The 20858-nt window shown below is 59.4% G+C and overlaps 2 protein-coding genes across 2 annotated transcripts in view; both read right to left on the minus strand.

Annotated features, from left to right (window-relative positions):
• Positions 1-20858, minus strand: part of BIN3 (bridging integrator 3) — a 190761-nt gene that overhangs the window by 54593 nt on the left and 115310 nt on the right. The window lies entirely within an intron of this gene.
• PEBP4 (phosphatidylethanolamine binding protein 4) overlaps positions 12760-20858 on the minus strand; it is a 78181-nt gene continuing 70082 nt past the window's right edge. Inside the window, exons 5-7 of the mRNA XM_068174525.1 lie at positions 19947-19992; positions 18887-19003; positions 12760-13190 (exon numbers count right to left, since the gene is read on the minus strand). Coding sequence (XP_068030626.1) covers positions 13099-13190; positions 18887-19003; positions 19947-19992 — 255 coding nt within the window. The 3' untranslated portion in view covers positions 12760-13098. The remainder of the gene's footprint in view (positions 13191-18886; positions 19004-19946; positions 19993-20858) is intronic.

Genomic DNA, 20858 nt, shown 5'->3' on the forward strand with positions numbered 1-20858 from the left:
CCCGGTACCGGGCATCCTGCACCGGGCAATGGGGACCGGGACCTGGGCGTCTCGCACCGGATAAGGGGTACCGGGCTTCCTGCACCAAGCACCGGGCATCCTGCACCGGGTACCAGGCTCCCTGCACCGGGCAGTGGGCACCAGGAACGCTGCGCAGGGCATCGGGCATCCTGCACTTGTCACCGAGTACAGGGTACCGGGCGTGCATCGGGCACTCTGCACCGGGCCCTGGGCACAGGGCACCCTCCACGGGGCACCGGGCATCTTGCACCGGACACCGGGCACAGTGCACCGCACCGGGGGTCTCTCCCTCTGCACTGCATCCCCCGCGCCGAGCGGTGCCGTCCCCCTGCGCAGGGCAGGCGGCGGCGGCTCTAGCCCTTCCAGCCCGGATCATTCCCCCCGGGAAGCAGCGGGGGCGCAGGGACAGTCCGCCCCCGCCGTGCCTGACCCTGCGGCCGCCTCCGGGGCTGCTCAGAGCCAGGCTCTTACCGGGAGGTTTTTTTCCTCCAGTGGAGACCAGGACCGGCCACAAACCCCATCCCGCAGCCCGGGCTGGCACAGGAACGGGATGGGAGCTGTGCAGGGAAAGCCACAGCGCCAGGCAGTGGAGTTTGGTGGGAAGGAGAGGGTCAGAGTGGGGGGGGCTGCAGAAGCCTCCAGCCCCTCGGTGTGGTGGCAGTGGTGACAGAGGGGATGGCTCTGCCCCGAGCCGCCCCCTCCCCATGTCCCGACTCCCGTGGAGAACAGCGCTTGGAATACTTTAAAAACAGGTAACACTTGTTGGTCGCCTGTGATTTTAACCTCACCTCCCCCCTTTAAAAGTTTGGCACTTCCAAGGCGTCAGTAATTAGGTGGTTTCGTGCTAAGTGTGCCAACTGATGCTATCTTTAAAACCCTCCGAGTTATATAGCAAATGTATGGAAAAATGCTGTGTTGCAATAGCTCCACTTACCCAATTCCTGCAGGGCCGGCTTTGCCATGGGAGTGAAATCCGGGCTACGGGAGGGCTGCGGCGGGAGGGGACCGGGCAATCGCTGCGGGGACAGGGGGAACGGGCACACCGGGGCTGTGGAGGTGCAGCGAGGCCCGGGCACTGTCGCTGCGCGGTGCCGGCAGCCGCTCGGGGCGGGGGGCGGGGTGGGCGGGGGGTGCTGCTGTGTGCAGGGCGGGGGGAGCGTTCCCGGGGGTGGGGGGCAGCGAGCCCCGGCTTGGGGTGTGTGTGACCGTGGGGGAAAGAGGGGCCTGTGTGTTCCATCAACTTCAGGGTCACCATTCACTTCAGAGCGCCCCACATCCACTTCAAGGCCCCCCACATCCACTCCAGGGCCCCCGTGCACTCCAGGGCCGCTCATTCACTGCAGCCCCCCAGCCTCTGCAACCCCAACAAGTGCACTGATGCCCCTCCATCGACCGACCCCCCTTCCGCTAGAAGTCCCCCCCCCATCCTGTGCAGAACCCCCCATCCTGCGCAGAGTCCCCACCCTTTATAGAGCCCCCACATCTTGCACAGAACCCCCCATCCTGTGCAGAACCCCCCACCATGTGCAGAACCCCCCACCCTCCTTAGACCCCCCCCCCATCCTGCCCAGAGCCCCCTTCCTTTGCACCCTTTTCACCCCCATCCTTTGCAGGGCACTCTCCTTGTTCTGCACCCCTCTCTCCGTCTCTCACCCCACCTTGCACCCCTCCCGCCGCCCCCCAAGCCGCAGTCCCCCCTCTCCAGCGCATCCCCCGCCCGCCCCGCCCGTGGCCCGGCGCGGCCCGGGGGGAGCGCGGCGGCGGCGGCGGCGGCGGCGGCGGCGGCGGGGGGAACGGGGGGGGAGCGCGGGGCGGCGGCGGGCGGGCGGCCGAGGGGAAGCGCCATACAAGGCCTGGATCCGGCCCCGCCTCCGCTCCCTTCTTTGGCCGCCGGTTCCGGCGCCCCCGGCGCTGCCGAGGTGCGGGGCGGGCGCGGGGCGCGGAGGGGGATCCACAGCCCGCGCCCCCCCGGGCAACACCGCCCTGACCCGCGGGGGTGAGGAGGGGGTCCCGCTGACACCCCCGTCCCCCAGGCGTCCTCCCCCGTCACCGCATTCCCACGGTGGGAGCGTGCCCGCAGCCGCAGCGCCGGGGATGCTGCGGAGCCCCCGCTGCGTGTCCGGCTCCCACGGCCCCGCAGGTCAGAGCAAGGACCCCCCCCCCCCCCCCAAAATTAAACCACCCCTCCTTAAGCCTTCATTGTGTCCGGTACCAACAACACCACCCGGTGCCTCCCGATTTATAGCCGAGGGGTGCGGGTTTGCTCAGCCTTATCGGCACCCACGGGCGAGGGTCCCGTGGGGAATTCCTGCTCCGGAGCAAGCAGCTCCTCTCCCTGCTGTGGGAAACTCCGCATCCCCACGAGTGCCAGCCCCACGCTCGGCTCACATCGAGCCGGGTGGGTGTCTGCCCCCCGAGCGTGACAGCGACACGGGAGTGTGAACGCTCACCTGCCTCACCCCCCCACCCCGACACGAGTGGCACCTGCTTCCCGCTGGGAATGCAGCTGGTTCCTGCCCGATCAGGGCGGCTGGGGCTGTGGGCGCACCCCAAACCCTCGTGGTGGGATTTAGGCTGGGTTTAAAGCTCCTGAGTCATGAGGACCTGCCGCTAAACCCGGCTGGTGAGAGCGGGACAGCTCAGGCACTGACAGCGGTTTGATTGGGAACGGCCTTAAGCCAAAATAAACCGAGGCAGACTTAGACTGGCACGGAAACGGCCGCATGGGGGTTGGACTGGCTTAGTTACAGCTCAGCTTAATGGGTCAGAGCATCCCGAGCAGAACTTTTTACCCAACGGGAGGTGAAGGGAAAACAGAGAGTCTCACCTGGGATGGCTCCGGATGGTTTTAAATTACAGCCCAGGCTGGATGGAGTCTGAGAGGTTTCACTCTTTTTTTTTTGTCATCCCACACACCCGCCTCGTGTGAACCCCATCCCGATCCAGGTGTTTCAGTAACCTGGATCATCATTGCTGGCATTCCATGCACATGGATCTTCCACCCTGCCCCTCTCAGGTGAGACCCCACCTGCGGTGCTGGGTCCAGGTCTGGGGAGCACAGGAAGGACGCGGAGCTGCTGGAACAGCTGCAGAGGAGGTCATGGAGCTGCTCCAGGGCTGGAGCCCCTCTGCTCTGGAGCCAGGCTGGGAGAGCTGGGGGTGCTCACCTGGAGAAGAGAAGGCTCCAGGAAGAGCTCAGAGCCCCTTCAGTGTCCAAAGGGAGCCAGGAGAGCTGGGGAGCGACTGGGGACAAGGGATGGAGGGACAGGACACAGGGAATGGCTTCCCACTGCCAGAGGGCATGGATGGATGGGATATTGAGAAGGAAATCCTGCCTGGGAGGGTGGTGAGGAGCTCGCTGGGAATTCTCAGGGAAACTGTGGCTGCCCCTGGATCCCTGGAAGTGCCCCAGGCCAGGATGGACGGGGCTTGGAACAGCCTGGGATGGTGGGAGGTGCCCCTGCCCATGGCAGGGGGTGGCGCTGGGTGACCTTTAAGGTCCCTCCCCACCCAAACCATTCCAGAATTCCGTGAAATGCTGCCATCCCTCCGCAATCCCAAGTGTCCCACACCTCACAGCAGCCCGTGCAGGGGTTGTGACAAACAGTGACATTATTTAACCGCGTCTCACCCTGGCAGTGGCACCCGTGACACCCACACAAGTGCTGGCAGCGTCTCCTCAGCAAGGAACCGAGAGCCCCCAGCTCCCACCCCGACCCTCCCTCGGGGGTGTGTGATGCTGAGAGCAGCCACACCCCGTCCCCAAAACCCCGCTGGCCCCCATGGGACCGGGAGCCTGTCCCCCTGGGTGCTGTCACCTGACGGGCGACTTCTCCCCGCTCCTCTCGGTCTTGTGACCGACCGGGCCCTGATTCATGTGCCGGGAGCCCTGCAGGTGCTCCGGGCTGCGCATCCTGGGGGGACCCCCGGGCTTCGAGAAGGGGAACTCGTCAGGGTTTTCCACCTAATTAAGGACAGCTTAATTGTACTTACAGGGAAGGGAACGCGAGCCCAGCTTTCGTGCCTTGTGGCCAGGCTGATGGGCTGCTCGCTCCCTAAAATTCACTTGAGCTGAGCATGCGGAGGGCTGAGCCTTGAAGGCCGGGGCACATCACGAGCTGCTCCTGTTCAGTGTCTCAGGAGCTCTGGAAAGCTCCACACGGTGCACGGTTCTGTGTGTCAGGCTTTGAACTCCGCAGAGGGAGAGAGGGATCATCTGTAATGATGGCGGTGATCACCGGCATTGTCACCTCATCCTGGATCACAAAGGATGCTCCGGCACGGAGCCTGAGGCACACACCAGAGCACTGAGCCTTTCCTCCCCAGCCCTTGGATTCGCTGTAGATGCAGATCTGGGGCTGGTAAGGTCACAGAGACGTAAACAGAGTGTGGCTGGTGGGGACCTGAAAGGTCACCGGCCTCCTACCCCCGGGGGACGACTGTGCCAGGGCCAGGTGTGTAGGCGGCTGCCTGGATGGTCGACAACACAAACTTTTCTCGAGCAGCTTGCAGAGGGAAAAAACACACCCCGAGCCACCCAAACCACGGGGTGGGCGTCGCGGGGGTATCGGATCAAGCCTCGGTGGTTACTCAGGGCTGTGAATTTTGTTTTGTTTGCAAGTGCTGTGCTGATGTGGCACTTCAGGGCTGCCGATTCTCTCTGGCAAACAAACAGCTGCCCAGATGTGGCTGTACCAGCAGCAGTTTGTTCTCTGAGCATTCCATGGCCTGGCATGAAAGATGCTCAGCACTGGCAGGGATGGGATTCAGGGTAATCTGCAATTTCTGGGGGAGGAGAGACTTTCTTTGTTGCTGTCGGTCGTGGGAAATCCTCATTTCAGGCCAAACTCTGACTGAGGGAACTTTCACCAGGAGAAACTGCTGGGCAGCCTTCCTGATCCCGGCCCAACACCCTCCTGGCCTGAGTCCTTCCCAACGCTCCCGCCTCACCTTGGTTTTCCTGATTTGCCTGTGAAAACTCCACACCCTCCTCCTTCGGAAATATTTGGAAACACTCGCACTGAAATATGCATGGAAAAGGAGATGGGCATCTCCCTCATGGAAAAGGAGACTGGCATCTCCTTCATGGAAAAGGAGACTGGCATCTCCCTCCTCCTGCAGGGGAGGACGGGACCCACTGGCAGAACTTGCTGCCCTGGGGTGTCCCTGGGTCGATCCCAAAGAATGGATCCCCATAAGCCAAACCCCAGGGTGGCTGGTGGGGGAAACTACAGGAGCGTTGTGGGTGGCTGTGGGAAGCCATTTCCTGCCTCAGTTTCCCCCGTGGCAAGGCAGGGATCAGGCCTGCCTCACCCTGTGCGGCAGCAGGATGAAAATCTTGGGATGAGGAGGAAAAGCCCTTTGGAGCAGAGCTCCAAACATCTTGCTGATCCTGGGAAATGGGTTCTGGGTGGCCGGGCTCGGTTCCTGAAGGGAACAGCCCTGAGAGATGGCTGGAGGCCAGGGATGCACCTGCAGGAGCGTTCGGGGTGCTGTGGGGGGAGGCTCTTCCCAAAGAGCATCCCACAACTTCCCGCTGCTCCCGGGGGTGGGGGACTCCAACCCCACAACTCCGGCTGCTCCCAGGGGTTGGTGGGTGACTGCAGGCTGTGCCAGCAAGGGGCTGCTGAGTGCTCCGGGGGAGTGGGAACCTCTGCGTGTCTCAGTCCGACACAGGTCTGGTTTCCCAAGCCCTTCCTGTTATTACCCAGCTGGGGAACAATAGCAGCGGCAGCTGGCGCAGTGTGACCTGGAGATAAGGAGACAGCTGATTAACAGGGAAACTGCAGAGTAGGCCCAAAGTGAAAGTGGTCCCGAGGGAGCAGCACCAGTGGGAAGGATGGGATTCCAGCCAGGGGTCAGGAGCAGAGCAGGCTGCAAACCCAAGGATGATTTTATAGGACCAGTGGCAATCTCAGCATGGTGGCCCCAGGAAGGAGCCCTGGAGTGACCCCACGAGAGGTTTGCAGAGGGAGACCACAAAGGCGTTTTTTAACGTGAAACCAAGAAACAGAAGAGGAACTGGACACTGGAATTGCAGCTCCCAGAGCTGTGCCATGACAGCACGCCGGAGACATGAGCAATTCCCTGAGAGGAGCACAGGACGTCAGAACCCCCCAAATCCACCACATCCAGCGGAAAAAGGGCTCGGTGTTGTGTCAGCACAGAGGGGTGAATGCAGCACGATGGGAGGGCCGAGATGTCCTCCCAGACAGAGAATTCCAAAGGCTGCGTGCCTGGGAAAAAGAGCTGCTCCCGAAGGCTGAGCTACAACCAGCCCAGGAGAAACTGGGGAGAGGCCAAAGGCGAGGGATCTGTGAGCCATTGAAACCAGCCCGGGGGGAATTTGCCATTTCCTAGCAATGAGGAAATGGGAGGTTGGCTGAGCACCCGAGCGGCTGCGGGCAGGGAATGGGAAGCGAGAGCAGCCGGCAAGTGAGGACAGGCCGGGCCGGGGCCGCGGGGCCAGTCCGTCCGTCCGTCCTGGCCGGGGAGCAGCAGGGGCGCTGGCAGAGCCATCCAGCTCTTTCCACCACACCTTGGGATGCAAAGCCCGGCGGGCATCCGCCTCATCCCGCAGCCAGCTGGGGTAAACAGGGCAGTGCCAGGCGCCCCGGGCACGGCAGTTCCTGGGCAGGGGCGAAGCTGCTGGGCTGGGACCACCGTATCAAAAACGCTTTGGTTGTTTTTGTTCTGCCGAGGAGCGTTTTGGGGCAAACCACATCTGAAGGAGCTCGTGGCTCCCGGAGGAGTGGGAGAGGCTGGGAGCTTCCCACTGCCGCGGACAAACCCAGCTCAAACCGACTCAGGGAGCAGCTGAAAGAGGAAACAAAACCTGGGCTGAGTTTCTCCCCACTGAGCATCCCTTGAATGCTCATCCCAGGATGCCCGGCAGCGCCTCTGGGCACAGCTGAGCTGCTGCTTTCCCTCAGGAACGGCTGGAATTTGCATCCCAGGATGCTGCCAGAGCAGGCTGAAGGATCCAGCCCCAGTGAGCAGGATGGGGGTCCAGGACCCCGAAACCAAACCAGCTCTGGCCCTGGGCCCCAAGACAGCCCCACAAAGCTCCTCTGATGTTACACAGCATTTTGGAAACCCAATAATAATTAATTATTGCTAATTAATGAGACCATCACTACAGGGCCAGCCTGCGTGCCCCTTGCTGCTCGCTGGCACGGACACAGAGGTGGGGACATGTCCCAGTCCTCGCCTTTCCTGCCTTACCTATTACTTCAGGAGCCCTAAATTCCTGCCACGGCCCAGCTGCCTGTCCCAGGGCCCGCCCAGCTGCCGGCTCCTGGAGCAGCAAAGCCGAGCAGCAGCTCCCAGTGCAGGCTCCCACCCCCATCCCCGTGGCACGAGAGGACCCTCAGCCCGGGGGTTTGTGTGTCCCCAGCACGAGGATGAAGGCTGGGAGCTCCTCACTGGATCATCCCAGCATCGCCCACCCCTGGCTGACGTGGAGAGCTGGGTGCCTCAGCATCCCGTGGGGCTGGTGATGTTCAGCTGGCCGGGGGATTCTCCCACGTCGGCTCCCAAAACGGGCAGCGCTGCTCGTCCCCACGCCGTGCGTCCCCAGCAGCACGTGGGGATTTGGGGATTATCCCTCCTGACCTATTTCCCGGGGGGTGCAGCCGGGCTTAGCTCAGGGAACGCTTGAGGAGTGCAGAGATCTGCAGATAGAGGAGCTCCGAGGTGTGAGATATCAGTAATTAATTCGCAGGTTGATATAGTTATGCGCTTAGATCATCATCAGCTGATCCTGCTAATCCCTTCTTGAGCAAGTCCCTGGCTGAGGGGGAGCTGCTGCCTGGCACTGCCAAGCTCCTGGCGGCTGGGTTGTCCCTGTGGCATCCCCAGGTGCCACCGAGGCTTTGGGGGTGCCAGGGGTGTCCCCCAGTACCTGCTCCTTAATGCCCCCGGCCTTAAATCTGCATTTTCCTGGGGTGAGCCCTCTGCATCAGAACCAGGGCTGCCCCCCTTGAGCTGGGGACTGAGACTTTCTCCCATTAATTATTTCAGTGATTATTAAAAACAGGTAATTATTATCCCCTTGGCTTAGGGCTCGTGTTTAGCACGAGCTTCTTCTGGCCTCCAGCCCAGTTTTGGCAAGGAACACCCCCCATGTGCTGCTGGGTGCTGCTGTTTCTCAGCAGGAGCACTCAATTTTCACGAGTTCATTGTTAATGTTTGAACTCCAAGCTCTCTTCTCTCTCAGTCATCCCATGGAGTGGGTGGGTTTGCTTTGGGAAGGGGCCGGAATTGCCCAAACCCACCTCAGAGCCCCATCCTGGGATAACAAAGGGGAGCTGTGTCCATCCCACACCCATGCCTGGGCTCAGCTCAGCTCAGAGCCACCCAAAATCCCTGGGATTCTGTGTTTCCATGGGTTTGTGGCCTTGGAATGCAGCTGGGCCCTGCAGAGCTGGTGAATCCATGCTGGAATTCCTGGGATATGCCACTGGTGCTGTAGGTCCCAGCTTACACCTCACCGAGCCCACACCTGAGCTCACCCCACTCTGTTTTCTCCCAGCCCTTCACACGAAAAAGCCATGAAGCCACGACAGTGGAAAGTCGAGGTAACAAATACAAATAAAACTTCCTCTGGAGGCTAAAAATGACACCTGTAGACAGTGAAAAAAAACTTCTCTGGGTGACAATAACAGAGCGTGGAGCTATTTCAGTGTTGGGCTGTTCCATTGCAGCACTCGGCGCTGGGGTTGTGGCTGCTCAAAACCAGCCACTTCCCCAGGGACGTGACGTGTTTCCTTTCCATCACAAACTGATTTAGAAGCAAAACTTTCTACATTTAGGCAGCTGAGAGGCTCAGCTTCTCTTTTCTCTCTCATGCCGATGGTGAGCGAATGGAAGGAGAGATAAAGGGGGTGGGACCAGCATGAAGTGACTGTACGTGGCTTCCTCCTTGTGAGTTTTTCCCTTCACTCTTTCTAAATAATCGAAAAGTGAACCAGAAAACCACAATTAATATTTTCCATGCCGTGGAGGCCTCGTGTGCATCCCAGTGAGAGTTTGTGGTGCAGGGCTGGCCAGGGCTGCTGCGTTTGCAGCCCTGAGTGCCCCCACAGGGCCACGGGTGCCTGGTGCTGTGTCCTGGCAGGGATCATCCTACCACAGGGATATTGCAGCCAGCAGGGCAGATCCCTGCTCTAGGTCATTGCTGTCTCCATCTCCATCCCCACCTTCATCCTCATCCCTATTCTCATTCTCCATCTCATCCCCATTTCCATTTCCATTCTCCTTCCCCATCCTCATCCTTATTCCCACTCTCAACCCTATTCCCGTTCTCAATCCCCATCCCATCCCATTTTATCTCCATCTCCATTTCTACCCCATTTTATCTCCATCTTCATCCTATCCCCATCCTCATCTCCATTCATGTTCCTCCATCCTCATCTCCATCTTCATCCCATCCCCATCCCCGGTTTCATCTCCACTCCCCTCTGCTTCTCCATCTTCACCTCACTCCCATCCTTGTTCTCCATCCCATTTCCCACCTGTCCCATCCACATCCCCACCTCCATTTCCATCTCTACCTCCATCTGTCCCCTCATCGCCATTCTCCATCTCTGCCCCCATTCCCATTTCCATTCTCCATCTCTGTCCCCATTCCCCATCCCATTTCCATTCTCCATCTCTGTCCCCATTCCCCATCCCATTTCCATTCTCCATCCCATCCCATTCTCATCTCTATTCTCCATCCCATCCCATTCTCATCTCTAGTCTCCATCCCATTTCCATCCCATTCCCATTCTCCATCCCATTTCCATTCTCCATCCCATCCCATTCTCATCTCTATTCTCCATCCCATCCCATTCCCATTCTCCATCCCATTTCCATTCTCCATCCCATCCCATTCTCATCTCTATTCTCCATCCCATCCCCATTCTCCATCCCATTTCCATTCTCCATCCCATCCCATTCTCATCTCTATTCTCCATCCCATCCCATTCCCATTCTTCATCCCATTTCCATTCTCCGTCCCATCCCATTCTCATCTCTATTCTCCATCCCATTCCATCCCATTCCCATTCTCCATCCCATTTCCATTCTCCATCCCATCCCATTCTCATCTCTATTCTCCATCACATCCCATCCCATTCCCATTCTCCATCCCATCCTATCCCATTCCCATTCTCCATCCCATTTCCATTCTCCATCCCATCCCATTCTCATCTCTATTCTCCATCCCATCCCATTCCCATTCTTCATCCCATTTCCATTCTCCGTCCCATCCCATTCTCATCTCTATTCTCCATCCCATTCCATCCCATTCCCATTCTCCATCCCATTTCCATTCTCCATCCCATCCCATTCTCATCTCTATTCTCCATCACATCCCATCCCATTCCCATTCTCCATCCCATCCTATCCCATTCCCATTCTCCATCCCATTTCCATTCTCCATCCCATCCCATTCTCATCTCTATTCTCCATCCCATCCCATTCCCATTCTCCATCCCATCCCATCCAATTCTCATTCTCCATCCCATTTCCATTCTCCATCCCATCCCATTCTCATCTCTATTCTCCATCCCATCCCATCCCATTCCAATTCTCCATCCCATCCCATTCTCATCTCTATTCTCCATCCCATCCCATTCCAATTCTCCATCCCATCCCATTCTCATCTCTATTCTCCATCACATCCCATCCCATTCCCATTCTCCATCCCATCCTATCCCATTCCCATTCTCCATCCCATTTCCATTCTCCATCCCATCCCATCCCATCTAATTCCCATTCTCCATCCCATCCCATCCCATCAGTGTCACACAGGGCCGTGGATCACTCCGGCTCCCAGCAATCCCAATCCTGGATCAGCTCGACTTGTCTCATCCCCGGTTAAACCCAGGAACAACGGTGATCATTTCCTAGAAGGATAAACATCCGATTGCCACTTCTCCACCAAAAATAACCACCCCAGCCACAGGGAGCTGAGGGCAGGGAGGGGAGGGCGATGGAGTTTGGCTGCAGGATGTCAGCCCAGCTGTGACCTCTCATTTACACCCAAGCCTCGCTCCGATCTGCCGGGCCAATTACACCCTGCTCTGAGGGCAGGGATAGAAAAAGGAGAAATCCAACTTTAGCAGACTTCCATGACATCTCAGTGTCATTTCCTCTGCTGCTAATCTTAGCACCAGTGGCAGCAGGGTTCATGTTTTTTTTTTTTTTTTCCCTGGGTTGTGGTGTTACCCATCTTCCTTTTTTTGTTGCTTTCCTTCCCGCCGGCTCCTGCAGCTTCACCCAGCGTTGTGTGCCCAGGGCAAGGCTGGATCCAGCATCCCCCTTGGATACCCTGATCATTCCTGGAGGGAACAGAGCCCTGCAGGACCCTGGTATGATTCAGCCCCTCCTGCAAAGAGCCACTTCCTGGAGGGAAAGTCCTGGCCAAATTTAACCCCCCAGTGCAGGACTAAAATCCACGTTTAACCCCCCCAGTGTAGGACTAAAATCCATGTTTAACACCCCAGTGTAGGACTAAAAATCCACATTTAACCCCCCAGTGCAGGACTAAAATCCACATTTAACACCCCAGTGTAGGACTAAAATCCACGTTTAACACCCCAGGACTAAAATTCACATTTAACTCCCCAGTGTAGGACTAAAATCCACATTTAACCCCTCAGTGTAGGACTAAAATCCACATTTAACACCCCCGTGTAGGACTAAAAATCCACATTTAACTCCCCAGTGTAGGACTAAAATCCACATTTAACCCCTCAGTGTAGGACTAAAATCCACGTTTAACCCTTCAGTGTAGGACTAAATTCCACGTTTAACCCCTCAGTGTAGGACTAAAATCCACATTGAACACCCCAGGACTGAAATCCACATTTAACCCCTCAGTGTAGGACTAAAATCCACATTTAACACCCCAGGACTAAAATCCACATTTAACCCCTCAGTGTAGGACTAAAATCCACGTTTAACACCCCAGGACTGAAATCCCTGTTTAACCCCCCCAGTGCAGGACTGAAATCCACGTTCAAACCCCCAGGCAGGACTGAGATCTGCTCTCGCTGCCAGGGACCCAGGGAAGGTGACCAGCAGGATGGCACAGAGATGTTTTTTCAGGATCAGGTTGCTCTGTTCCAGACCCGGGCGCTGATGCAGAGCTGATATGCAGCAACCACAGCATCACAACCCTTCTGAAGGATCCCAGGCCTGCCTGCCCAGCCCTGAGCGAGTCATTCCCTTGTGCCTCAGTTTCCCCTGCCTGCAGAATGTCCTGAGCTCCTGCTCCCCATGGTTTGTTCCAAGGGGAATATTATTCCTGTCCAAGGGCAGGACAGAGGTGGCTTTGTCACAGCGCAGACACCGGGATGTACTTCAAGGAGGACCTGCAGGCAGGTGAATCTGAGCCTCGGAGAAAACTGAGTCTTAGATGAAAGCCTAATTAAGGAGCTAATTAAAGGGGAGGTCCAGCTAGGTGGCCAGTAGGCAGAGCTCTGCTGATTTATGCCTTTAATTCTGGTTTTGCTTTCCAAGAGAAATGGGCTGAGGGCAAAGGCAGGGCAGGGCCGGGGCAGTGTCTGGTTCCCACACGGTGCCACCAAGGGACCCCTGGACAGGCATCACTGTCCCTGTCCCCTCCTGGTGTCCCCTAAACGAGGGTCTGGCTGGCCACCCCCTGCTCCCACTGCCCACAGGGGTCTGCTCATCCCATGCAGATCCCAAAACGCCGGACTCACCTGGCAGTGCCACCACAGAGCCCCGTGTGCTCCATCCAAATTTTATTCGGGAAGCTGCAGGCATCAAACTCAAAGTCCCCAAAGTGCCAGGGGGACATGCAGGGGGTCAAGTCAGAAATGGGGTGAAGGGAGGACAAGGGGAGATGCCAGAATTCCTGGGATACCCAGGTGAGCTGGAACACCTCCTGGCATGCTCCCCAGAGGGAAAGAGAACTTGGCTTTGGGAGGAGAGGAGTTGGGGATGGTGCTGTGGCTCTGGGCTGGGAGCAGGGTGGGCTCATCCTCGGTGGGTGCTGGGGTCTGCTCCGGGCAGAGGTGGCTCTGTGGTGTGGGGATGTGCAGGGCAAGGAAGGGATGGCCGGAGTTAATCCTTGTAGTTTTTGGTGAGGAACTGGGTCGAGGCCACAGGGTGGCCCAGATGAAAATCGTCCACGAAGTCCTTCAAGTCCCAGGTGCCTGGGGAGAGAGGAAAAGGGGGTGAGCAGGGCTGGAGGAGGGCTGGAGAGGGGAGCAGCCCTGTGCAGCTGCTGCTCTGCCCCAAACCACATCCTGAACAGCCCAGGAGGCCCCAGGGACAGCGAGAAGTCACAGGGACCCCGGCTCGGATCGTCCCAAGGGTCCCCAGGCTCCTCTCCTGCCCCCTGACCTTTGGAGCAAACCTTCCTACGGCTTCCTACGAGCCCACCCCGGGGGTGGCCTGGCTGGAAATCCCCCTGGGGATGTCACAGGAGATCCCCCGTCCCCCTCACTGCCATTCACTGAGCTGCTGCTCTGCAGGCTGCTGGAGCCGAGGGGGTTCCCCATTCCTGACCCTCCTCCCCTGCTGCCTGCCCTGACCCCAGGATCCCGGAGCTCTGGGGGCAGCCTCTTCTGGATCCAGCTGTGGTTTTTCCCACGTAGGCAGCAGGGAAACCCTCTCCAGGTCGAAGGGCCCGAGGGATTCCCTCATACCCGGCCCCTGTGGGGCAGAAATCCCCCTGTGCCCTGCCAGGGTCGGGCACCGAGCCTGTGTCTGGCTGGCGGCTGCCGGAGCATCCTGCTCTGACCGGGGGGGCTTTCCCTGGCAGCCAAACAGCTCACGCTGCCCCTCCTTGTGGGCCACCGGGGAAAGGGGCCCGTTGTTTATCTGAAACCTGTCCTCTCCTCTTCCTGGCTGCTCTTTAATGTCACGCGGCAGCCTGGCAGCCTTTATCTGCTGCCGCATCTCAGCCCCGACTGGAGCACAGCGTCCCCTTTGCTCTTGCAAAAGTGCTGAGCAAAACCGAGCTGCTGCATCACCTCCGTGGGGTGGTGATGGCTCGGGGAGCTGGTGGAGCTCCCACCTGCTCCCCACCTCGGGCTCGGAGCTCCAAAAAAAGCTCTGGAGACGGCACCGCACCCTGTGACCTCGCAGAGCTGCGGGAGGCCGCGGCTGGGATGCTCCAGGGCTAGGGAAGGAGCTCACAGGACGCTCAGGAAGGACCTGCATCCCACATTCCAGCTGAGATGAGATGCTGGAATGCACCAGGCTGCTTCTGGAGGCTCCCAGGTGTCCCCTGCCACCCTCCGAGGACACAAACCAAGCTGAGAGCAAGGACAGTCCCACTGTCCTGCACTGGGGTCACCGCCAGCCGGGACCCAGAGCCTCGAGCCCCGAATTCCACCTCGGCAGGAAGGGCAGCTCCTCACTTGGGGGTCTCAGCCCAACCCCCTCCGTGCTGGGGGTCCCGATGAAGGTGGCACCAGGGGAAGGAGCCTCGGGGGGGGCCGCTCCCGCTGCGCCCGCAGCCTTCGCCGGGTGGGTGCCTTTCATCCGGAGGCTTTCAAAGCGCTGGGAAAACCCCACGGGAGAGCCGCCCGTGCCACGCGGGGCCGGGGTGAGAGCGAGACGCGGCACCCCGGCTCCCAGGGGTGCCGGAGCTGTCACTGATGTTCGCGGAGCCTCCGGAGAGGCGCGGATGAAAGGAGCCGGGGGAGGCAGAGCCTCTGCGGGGCTGCAGGAGCCGGCCCCGGCCCTCGCCCTGCTCCTGGGGCCGGGGTTTTTCCTGACCTACTTTCCTACCTGACCTGGCACCGGTAATGCCCAGCCCGTCGGGCCAGGGAAAGCCCCGGGGCAGCCGCGGGTGTGGCAAAGAGGGGGATGCACCGGGGGGTGCCAGATTTGGGGCGCCGGGTCCCCCATCACCAAATCCAACCCCTCGGGCGCATCCCCAAAGCGGGTGCCCCATCCCAGCGTGACCGACTCCCGGCACAGGGGGACATCCCTGTGCCAGCCGTCCCAAATCACCCCAGCTGGCTCCTAGGGCTGGGGACTGTGAGTCACTGGGATCACGGAGCCGGGAAAGGAGCAGGGGGCCGGCCGGGGAGCCGAGGTCGCGGTGCCACTGTCCCCTCTCCCTGCCACAACAATACGGCGTTTCATCCGTGGCTTGGTCCGTTTTCAAGCTCATTTCCCAAAGGATTAAATCATCCCACTTGGCTCTTATCTGCGCACCCGCCGGAGGAAGAGGAGTGCCCGCTGACACCCACACGTGCCCGGCCGCCTGAGCCCGGAGCACCCGATGGGGAAACTGAGGCACGAGGCAACCGCTGGGCTCGGGGAGCTCGGCATCCCTCCGCTCCCACAGGTTTCCCAGCGCTGCCGTTTTCTCCCGCCCACCCCCCAAACGCCGGTCCCCTCCTCCCCCGGCCCCCCGGCTGTAATTTATCAGCCTCATCAGCGGCAATGTTCTCCTGATGGGAGCCCTGATGCTTCTCTGCCAAGATTAATGATGTCCCAGCGGAGGTGGGCGGGAGGCCGGCAGCTGCTTTGGTCACCATTAAGTGACACCCGGGGACTTGGGCCAGCACCGTGCTCTCCCGCAGCCCTTTGCCGCCTCCCGTCCCGGCCGCAGCCTTTCCCTCCCCGCCGGGGCCCAGTCCAACCCGATTTTCCAGCTGGGTGGATCGGATTGGAGGCGCACAAGGTCGGCTCATGAGTCAATGCCGCGGCCCCAATCCGGAGCTGGAGCTGGAGCGGGATGGAGCCAAAGGCTGGCCGGGCTCATCCCTGTCCCTGCTCCCCGAGGGACTTGTTGCTTCTCGGAAGAGGAGTCCCCCCAAGGATTGCTTTTCTGGGAGGAAAAAAAAAAATCCATTCCCGGTTGTAAAACTTCTTTCCAGGGCAGGAGGGGCTTTGGGAATGCTGGAGCCTCTCCCCAGCTCGCTGGAGCTTATGGGAAAAGGTGGAAGCAGAAGGATAAACTCAGGTGCAATTAAGCCTCAAGATTTTGTGCTAATTAATGATCCCCCTCGGTGAAAGCTGTGGGGGAACTTTAATTCCCCAGGACCACAGCCAGGGTCTGGTGGGTGCCTGAATTCCCCCAGCTGTGGAATTTCCCGTGGATCAGAGCCTGCGGCGGGCGCCGCCGCCTCGGGATGCGACGGTGGCTGTGACATTTCACAGACCACAAATTATTATCTTGCATCTCCCCAAAACACAACCACAGCTTCTAACACTCCTGGCTGCGAGGGAAGTGGGGTGAGTGGCAGGAAGAGCCGTGGAGACACCCCAAACGTCCCCACCTTCAGTACTGAGCGGGGACAGAGCTGGTGCTTGGTGACAGTTTAGTGGCACGGCCAAAAACTGAAGTGAATCAGACTCCAGAGGAGAAACCGAGGCTCTGAGTTATTTGCCCGAGGTCACACGGAGCCGGCTGGTGCTGGGATTGATCAGAAACACTCACAGGGAAGGATCGGGGTGTTTTTTTTTTCCCTGATGAAACAAGATTTTTGCTCAAGAGCCACCCTGGAGAAACACCTCGGCCGTAAACAACAGATTTCCACATTGTCACAAGTGATGTGGGGACGCGTCCAGGTCCTGCAGCCCTTCCAGCACCCGACCTGTGCCCGTCAGTGCCATCCCAACCTGGACATCCCCACGGGAGGGTGGAAATGTCCCCGCTCCCTCTGAGCTGCTGGCGCTGCACAGCCAGGCAAGGAGGGAGAAGAAACAGGGATTTGTTTTCCACGCTCGCCGTTGCCCCTCGCGTTTTAAATTCCCAGGGATCTTTTCCAGGAGCAGGGACAGGCGACGCGGGCAGGTCCTGGTTTAGTGCCCTCTTCTGGAGGCTCCGGCCGAGCTCCTGCCATCCCGCCTGGCACTGTCACCTCCCCCGGCTCGGCCACGCTTGGCCCGGGACCTTGCCTGGCCTGGGAATTTTTCTGGGAGCTGAACAGAAATGCTCTGGTGGGGCTCAGCTCTGCCAGAGGGAGGGATGCCCAGCACAGGGATGCACACTGAGGCTGGACACATCCCGAGGCCGGGATGGGCCAGCGCCACTCCCTGTGCCCGGTCAGGACATGTCCCTGTCCAGGGGCTGGTGATGATGGGTGTCCCCAGCCTCGGTGAGACAGAGATGTCGCTGTCACCAGATGTAGGACGGAGTAAGAACAGCAAGAAGGGGTTCATTTGAGGCCAAATAAGATGGGAAATTCTGAGCAAGGATGCAAACTGTGCCTGCGGCATCGCCGAAAGAACCTGCATCGCTTCTACTGCAGGAGAGGAGCGAGGCAGAGCCCGGGCTGGGTTCTCATCCGTGATCCCTTGGGATTGGGGTCACCCCCTCCTTGTTCCCACCTTCTGCCAAAGGTGTCTGCTCCTCTCCCCCGTGCACTGCCTTTGCACCACAGGGCTGGATGCACCCAATCCATCAGCGTTCATCCCGCTGCCTTGGGGATGGATTTATTTAAAACCCTTGAGACACCAAAACCTCATCCTTTGGCAGCTTTTAGGGCTCATTCCCCGCGAATAAAGATGATGGGCTGTCGGTGTCTGGATCCAGCAGCATCCCCCAGCCAGGACAAGGATGTGATGCAGCAGTGAAAATGTTAAAAATAACCTTCAACCAACTCCTTAAACATGAGCCCCTGCCAGACCCCCACAGCTGCCTGACAAACGATGCTCAGGCATCGGATCCTGCGGAAAAATATCCAAAATATCCGCTGGGTCTTTCCCAGGAAGTGCAGGAAGGGCTGGGAAACACAGATGGGATGGGGACAGCGGCAGCTGGGGAATGCCCGGCCACCCCCGCCTTGGGGACAGCGGAGTGCTGGGGGACCTTCCCCGGGGGTGACATCTGGGGGGGGTTGGAGCTGCGTATCCTGCTAGAAAGAGGATCATTTATCTGGAAAAAGCTCCTTGGTGGGTGTCTCTGCGTCCCTTCTTGGCTCCGGGATGTTGCGGTGGGAATGTGGGGACAACACGGAGCCCCCTCCTCGAGCAGGAATGAGGGGCTGGCAGGGGGGTGACATCAGCGGTGTCATTAAGAAGCGGAGCTAATGAGCCGGCAAACAAAGCCAAGGGCGGGGAGAACCCGCAGGGAGACTCGTGGCAGCCTCATCCCGCTCGGGCCATGGGATGAGCACCACGGCTCAGTGCCAGGGAGGGGGGGCAGGGGCTGTCCGAGAGCCCCCCGGAGCCAGCCCCCACGCCGGGCCGGGCGCTGTGGCTTACCAGGCACGGGGTGAGTCAGGCAGCGCAGCCCAGACACACCGACCTGACCTGCCCGTCGAGCCCTGCTCGTGTGGTCCCAGCTGGGAAAGTTTTGAAATTTCCCTTGTGGAGGCCACGTGAGCCACAGAGCCCCGAAGTTCCAGGCAGGGCAGGGAGGAGCCCACGCTTGGCACCGGGCACGATGGATCCCTGCCCGCGCCGGGGTCCTGCAGGCTGCCCCGTGCCCCAGCATGGAGCAGCAGGAACCCTTGGCATTCTGGGGGTCTCGGCTGCTCCATCCCTTCTGTGAAAGACTTTGGGAGGAGCTGGGAGTTGGCGGGCGTTGTGTCAGCCCGGTTTGAGCAATCCCTTGCTAAACCTTCTCCGCGGCTGATCCTTATCCGCCTGCTCCGAGGTGCCGGTGATGCAACTCCCGCGGCTCGGGCTGGGGGGGATGTGCCAGCAAGGGCTGCATTTCACAGCCCACATCTCTCCCTGCTTCCGATCCCGCTAGCCAGGCCGTTACCAGACGTTTTCCAAGGGTTTCTGCTGCTTGGCAAGGATTTAACACCTCACCCACGTCCCCTGTAAGGATCCCTTTGCACCGAGCGGGTATCCCCAGCCTGCCGAGCACGCAGCATTATCCACAGCCCTGGAAAAGCCCCTCGGGGAGGGGACCGAGGACTCGGCGGGTCCTTACCCAGCGACTCCTGCTCCTCGGAGCTCAGGGAGATGGTCTGGTGTGTGGGCTGCCGGTACAGGCGGAACTGGTAGCGGTGGTAGCCGCTGTAGCGCGAGGGCTTGGGCCGGCTGTAATCTGAGATGCAGAAGAGAGGGGCTGAGTGTCCCTCTGAGCTGAAACTCCCACCAGAACCAGTTATCCACCACCCTCCTCCAGGCCGGGATCAGCTCTCCCACGCAGCTCCCTGCACTGTGACCCTTCACATCAGCTCTGGTGTTCCACCAAAACAGCCCCTCACCACATCCTGGACCACGCTGGCCTCTCCTCCATCCCCCTTCCCACGTCTGCACCCTCCCTGCTGGGTGCAGCCTCCCCTGGGCAGGGGAGACCAACCTGAGACCCCCAGCCCCCCACCAGGGCATGGCCAGCACCCCTTGGGCTGCCCCAGCGGGGTCTTGGGGTCCACCCTGTGCTCCAGGCTGGGAGGGAGCAGTGCACAGCTGCCCAGATGTGGGGCCTGCAGCTGGCTCAGGGCATGTCCAGCTGCTGAGAACAGAGGTTGTCCCTGGGAAAGGGACATCCATGGGATGCACAGAACAGCCACCCCTCGGTCTCCATCAGGGACAGGGGCATGTGACACCAAGGGACAAGAGGCTGAAGCTCTGCCAGGACTCAGTCACCTGCAGCCAGGTGAGCCCCCAGCCCCTCTCCCCTGGGGTGTGACCTCCCTGAGCCACGTCTGGCCCATTTTGAACTGAAAGTCTTTGTTCCTGCAACATCACAGGAGTTGTTGGGATTCACCCGCTTTTATCTTGTGTTTTTCTTTTGGGTTTTATCCCTCCCCCCTCTTTTTGCACTGGTTTGGAGCCTTTCCAACCGCTGGGGAGATTTTAAACCACTTTTGCCTTAGAAAAAATTAGAGAAAAAGTGGCTCCTATTTCAGACAGTGCCCAGCTGTGCCCTAGGGAGCTCCTTGTGTCCCTCCCTCATGTCCGGGTGCGCCCACCCCAGCCAGCACTGCCACCCCCTTGTCCCAGCTGGCTGAGACCCCGTCCCCTCATTTGGGGTCTGCACTCACTTGTCAGGACCTTCCCTTTGATCTTCCCAACCCTCAGATCCGAACCCTGAAAGGACAAAAAGAGGGAGGTTAGGAGAAACTGGCATCCTCAGGAGAAACACTGGGGGATGGACCCCTCCTGCCCCCACAGCTGTGCCCACTTCTCCCCAGGGATTCATTTTCCAGCATTTTGTGTGTTTTCCTTGTAAAGATCATTCTCTCACCATTTCCTTGTAAAGAGAATTTTCTCCAGGTGGGTGGGAAGGAGAGTGCCAGGGCTTTTCTTTGGCTGTTTGGGATTTAGGGGCTCAATCCACAATGCCTTGGCACACAGGTGACACCGCTGTCACCTGCACACAGAGACCATCCACGGTCTGGAGATCCAGGCCAGGGATCCAGGCTGTGGCACACTGGGAAAACCACCGTAATTCCATTAAAAGCCTCAGTGCTGCTTGGCACACCAGCATTTGGGAGAGCTGGCCCGTTCCATGTGCGATTGTGGTGATTTCCAGCAGCATTCCCATGGCAAAACTTTGGCTTTGCTCTCAACAAACTCCTGCTCACAGAGCTTGTCCCACTGGAGGCTTGGCTCCCCATCCCCATCCTGGGATTCTTTCCGGAAGCAGGGAGCCTTTCCTGGGACACCGAGCATCCTGTGGGGACTGCGTGGATGGCAAAGGGACAATAACAGGAGCTGCATCCACGTCCTGGCCCCACACATCCCACCTCACCCCTGACCTGCTGTGCTATTCCCGGCCATTCCCAACCTCCCAGCGCTCGTAAATCCTCTCCTACGGCACCCGTTATTCCAGTCCTGCCCACACACGCTCCGCTGCCAGGGCTCCTCCGTCCTAACCTGCCCTGGGAGTTATTATCCCAAAAAAAGAGATGCCTCAGATAACTCCCAGCAAAAGTGCACGTGGGGAACAGGGT

Source organism: Anomalospiza imberbis, chromosome 28 (genome assembly GCF_031753505.1).
Source record: "Anomalospiza imberbis isolate Cuckoo-Finch-1a 21T00152 chromosome 28, ASM3175350v1, whole genome shotgun sequence".
In the NCBI taxonomy this organism is placed as follows: Eukaryota; Metazoa; Chordata; class Aves; order Passeriformes; family Viduidae; genus Anomalospiza; species Anomalospiza imberbis.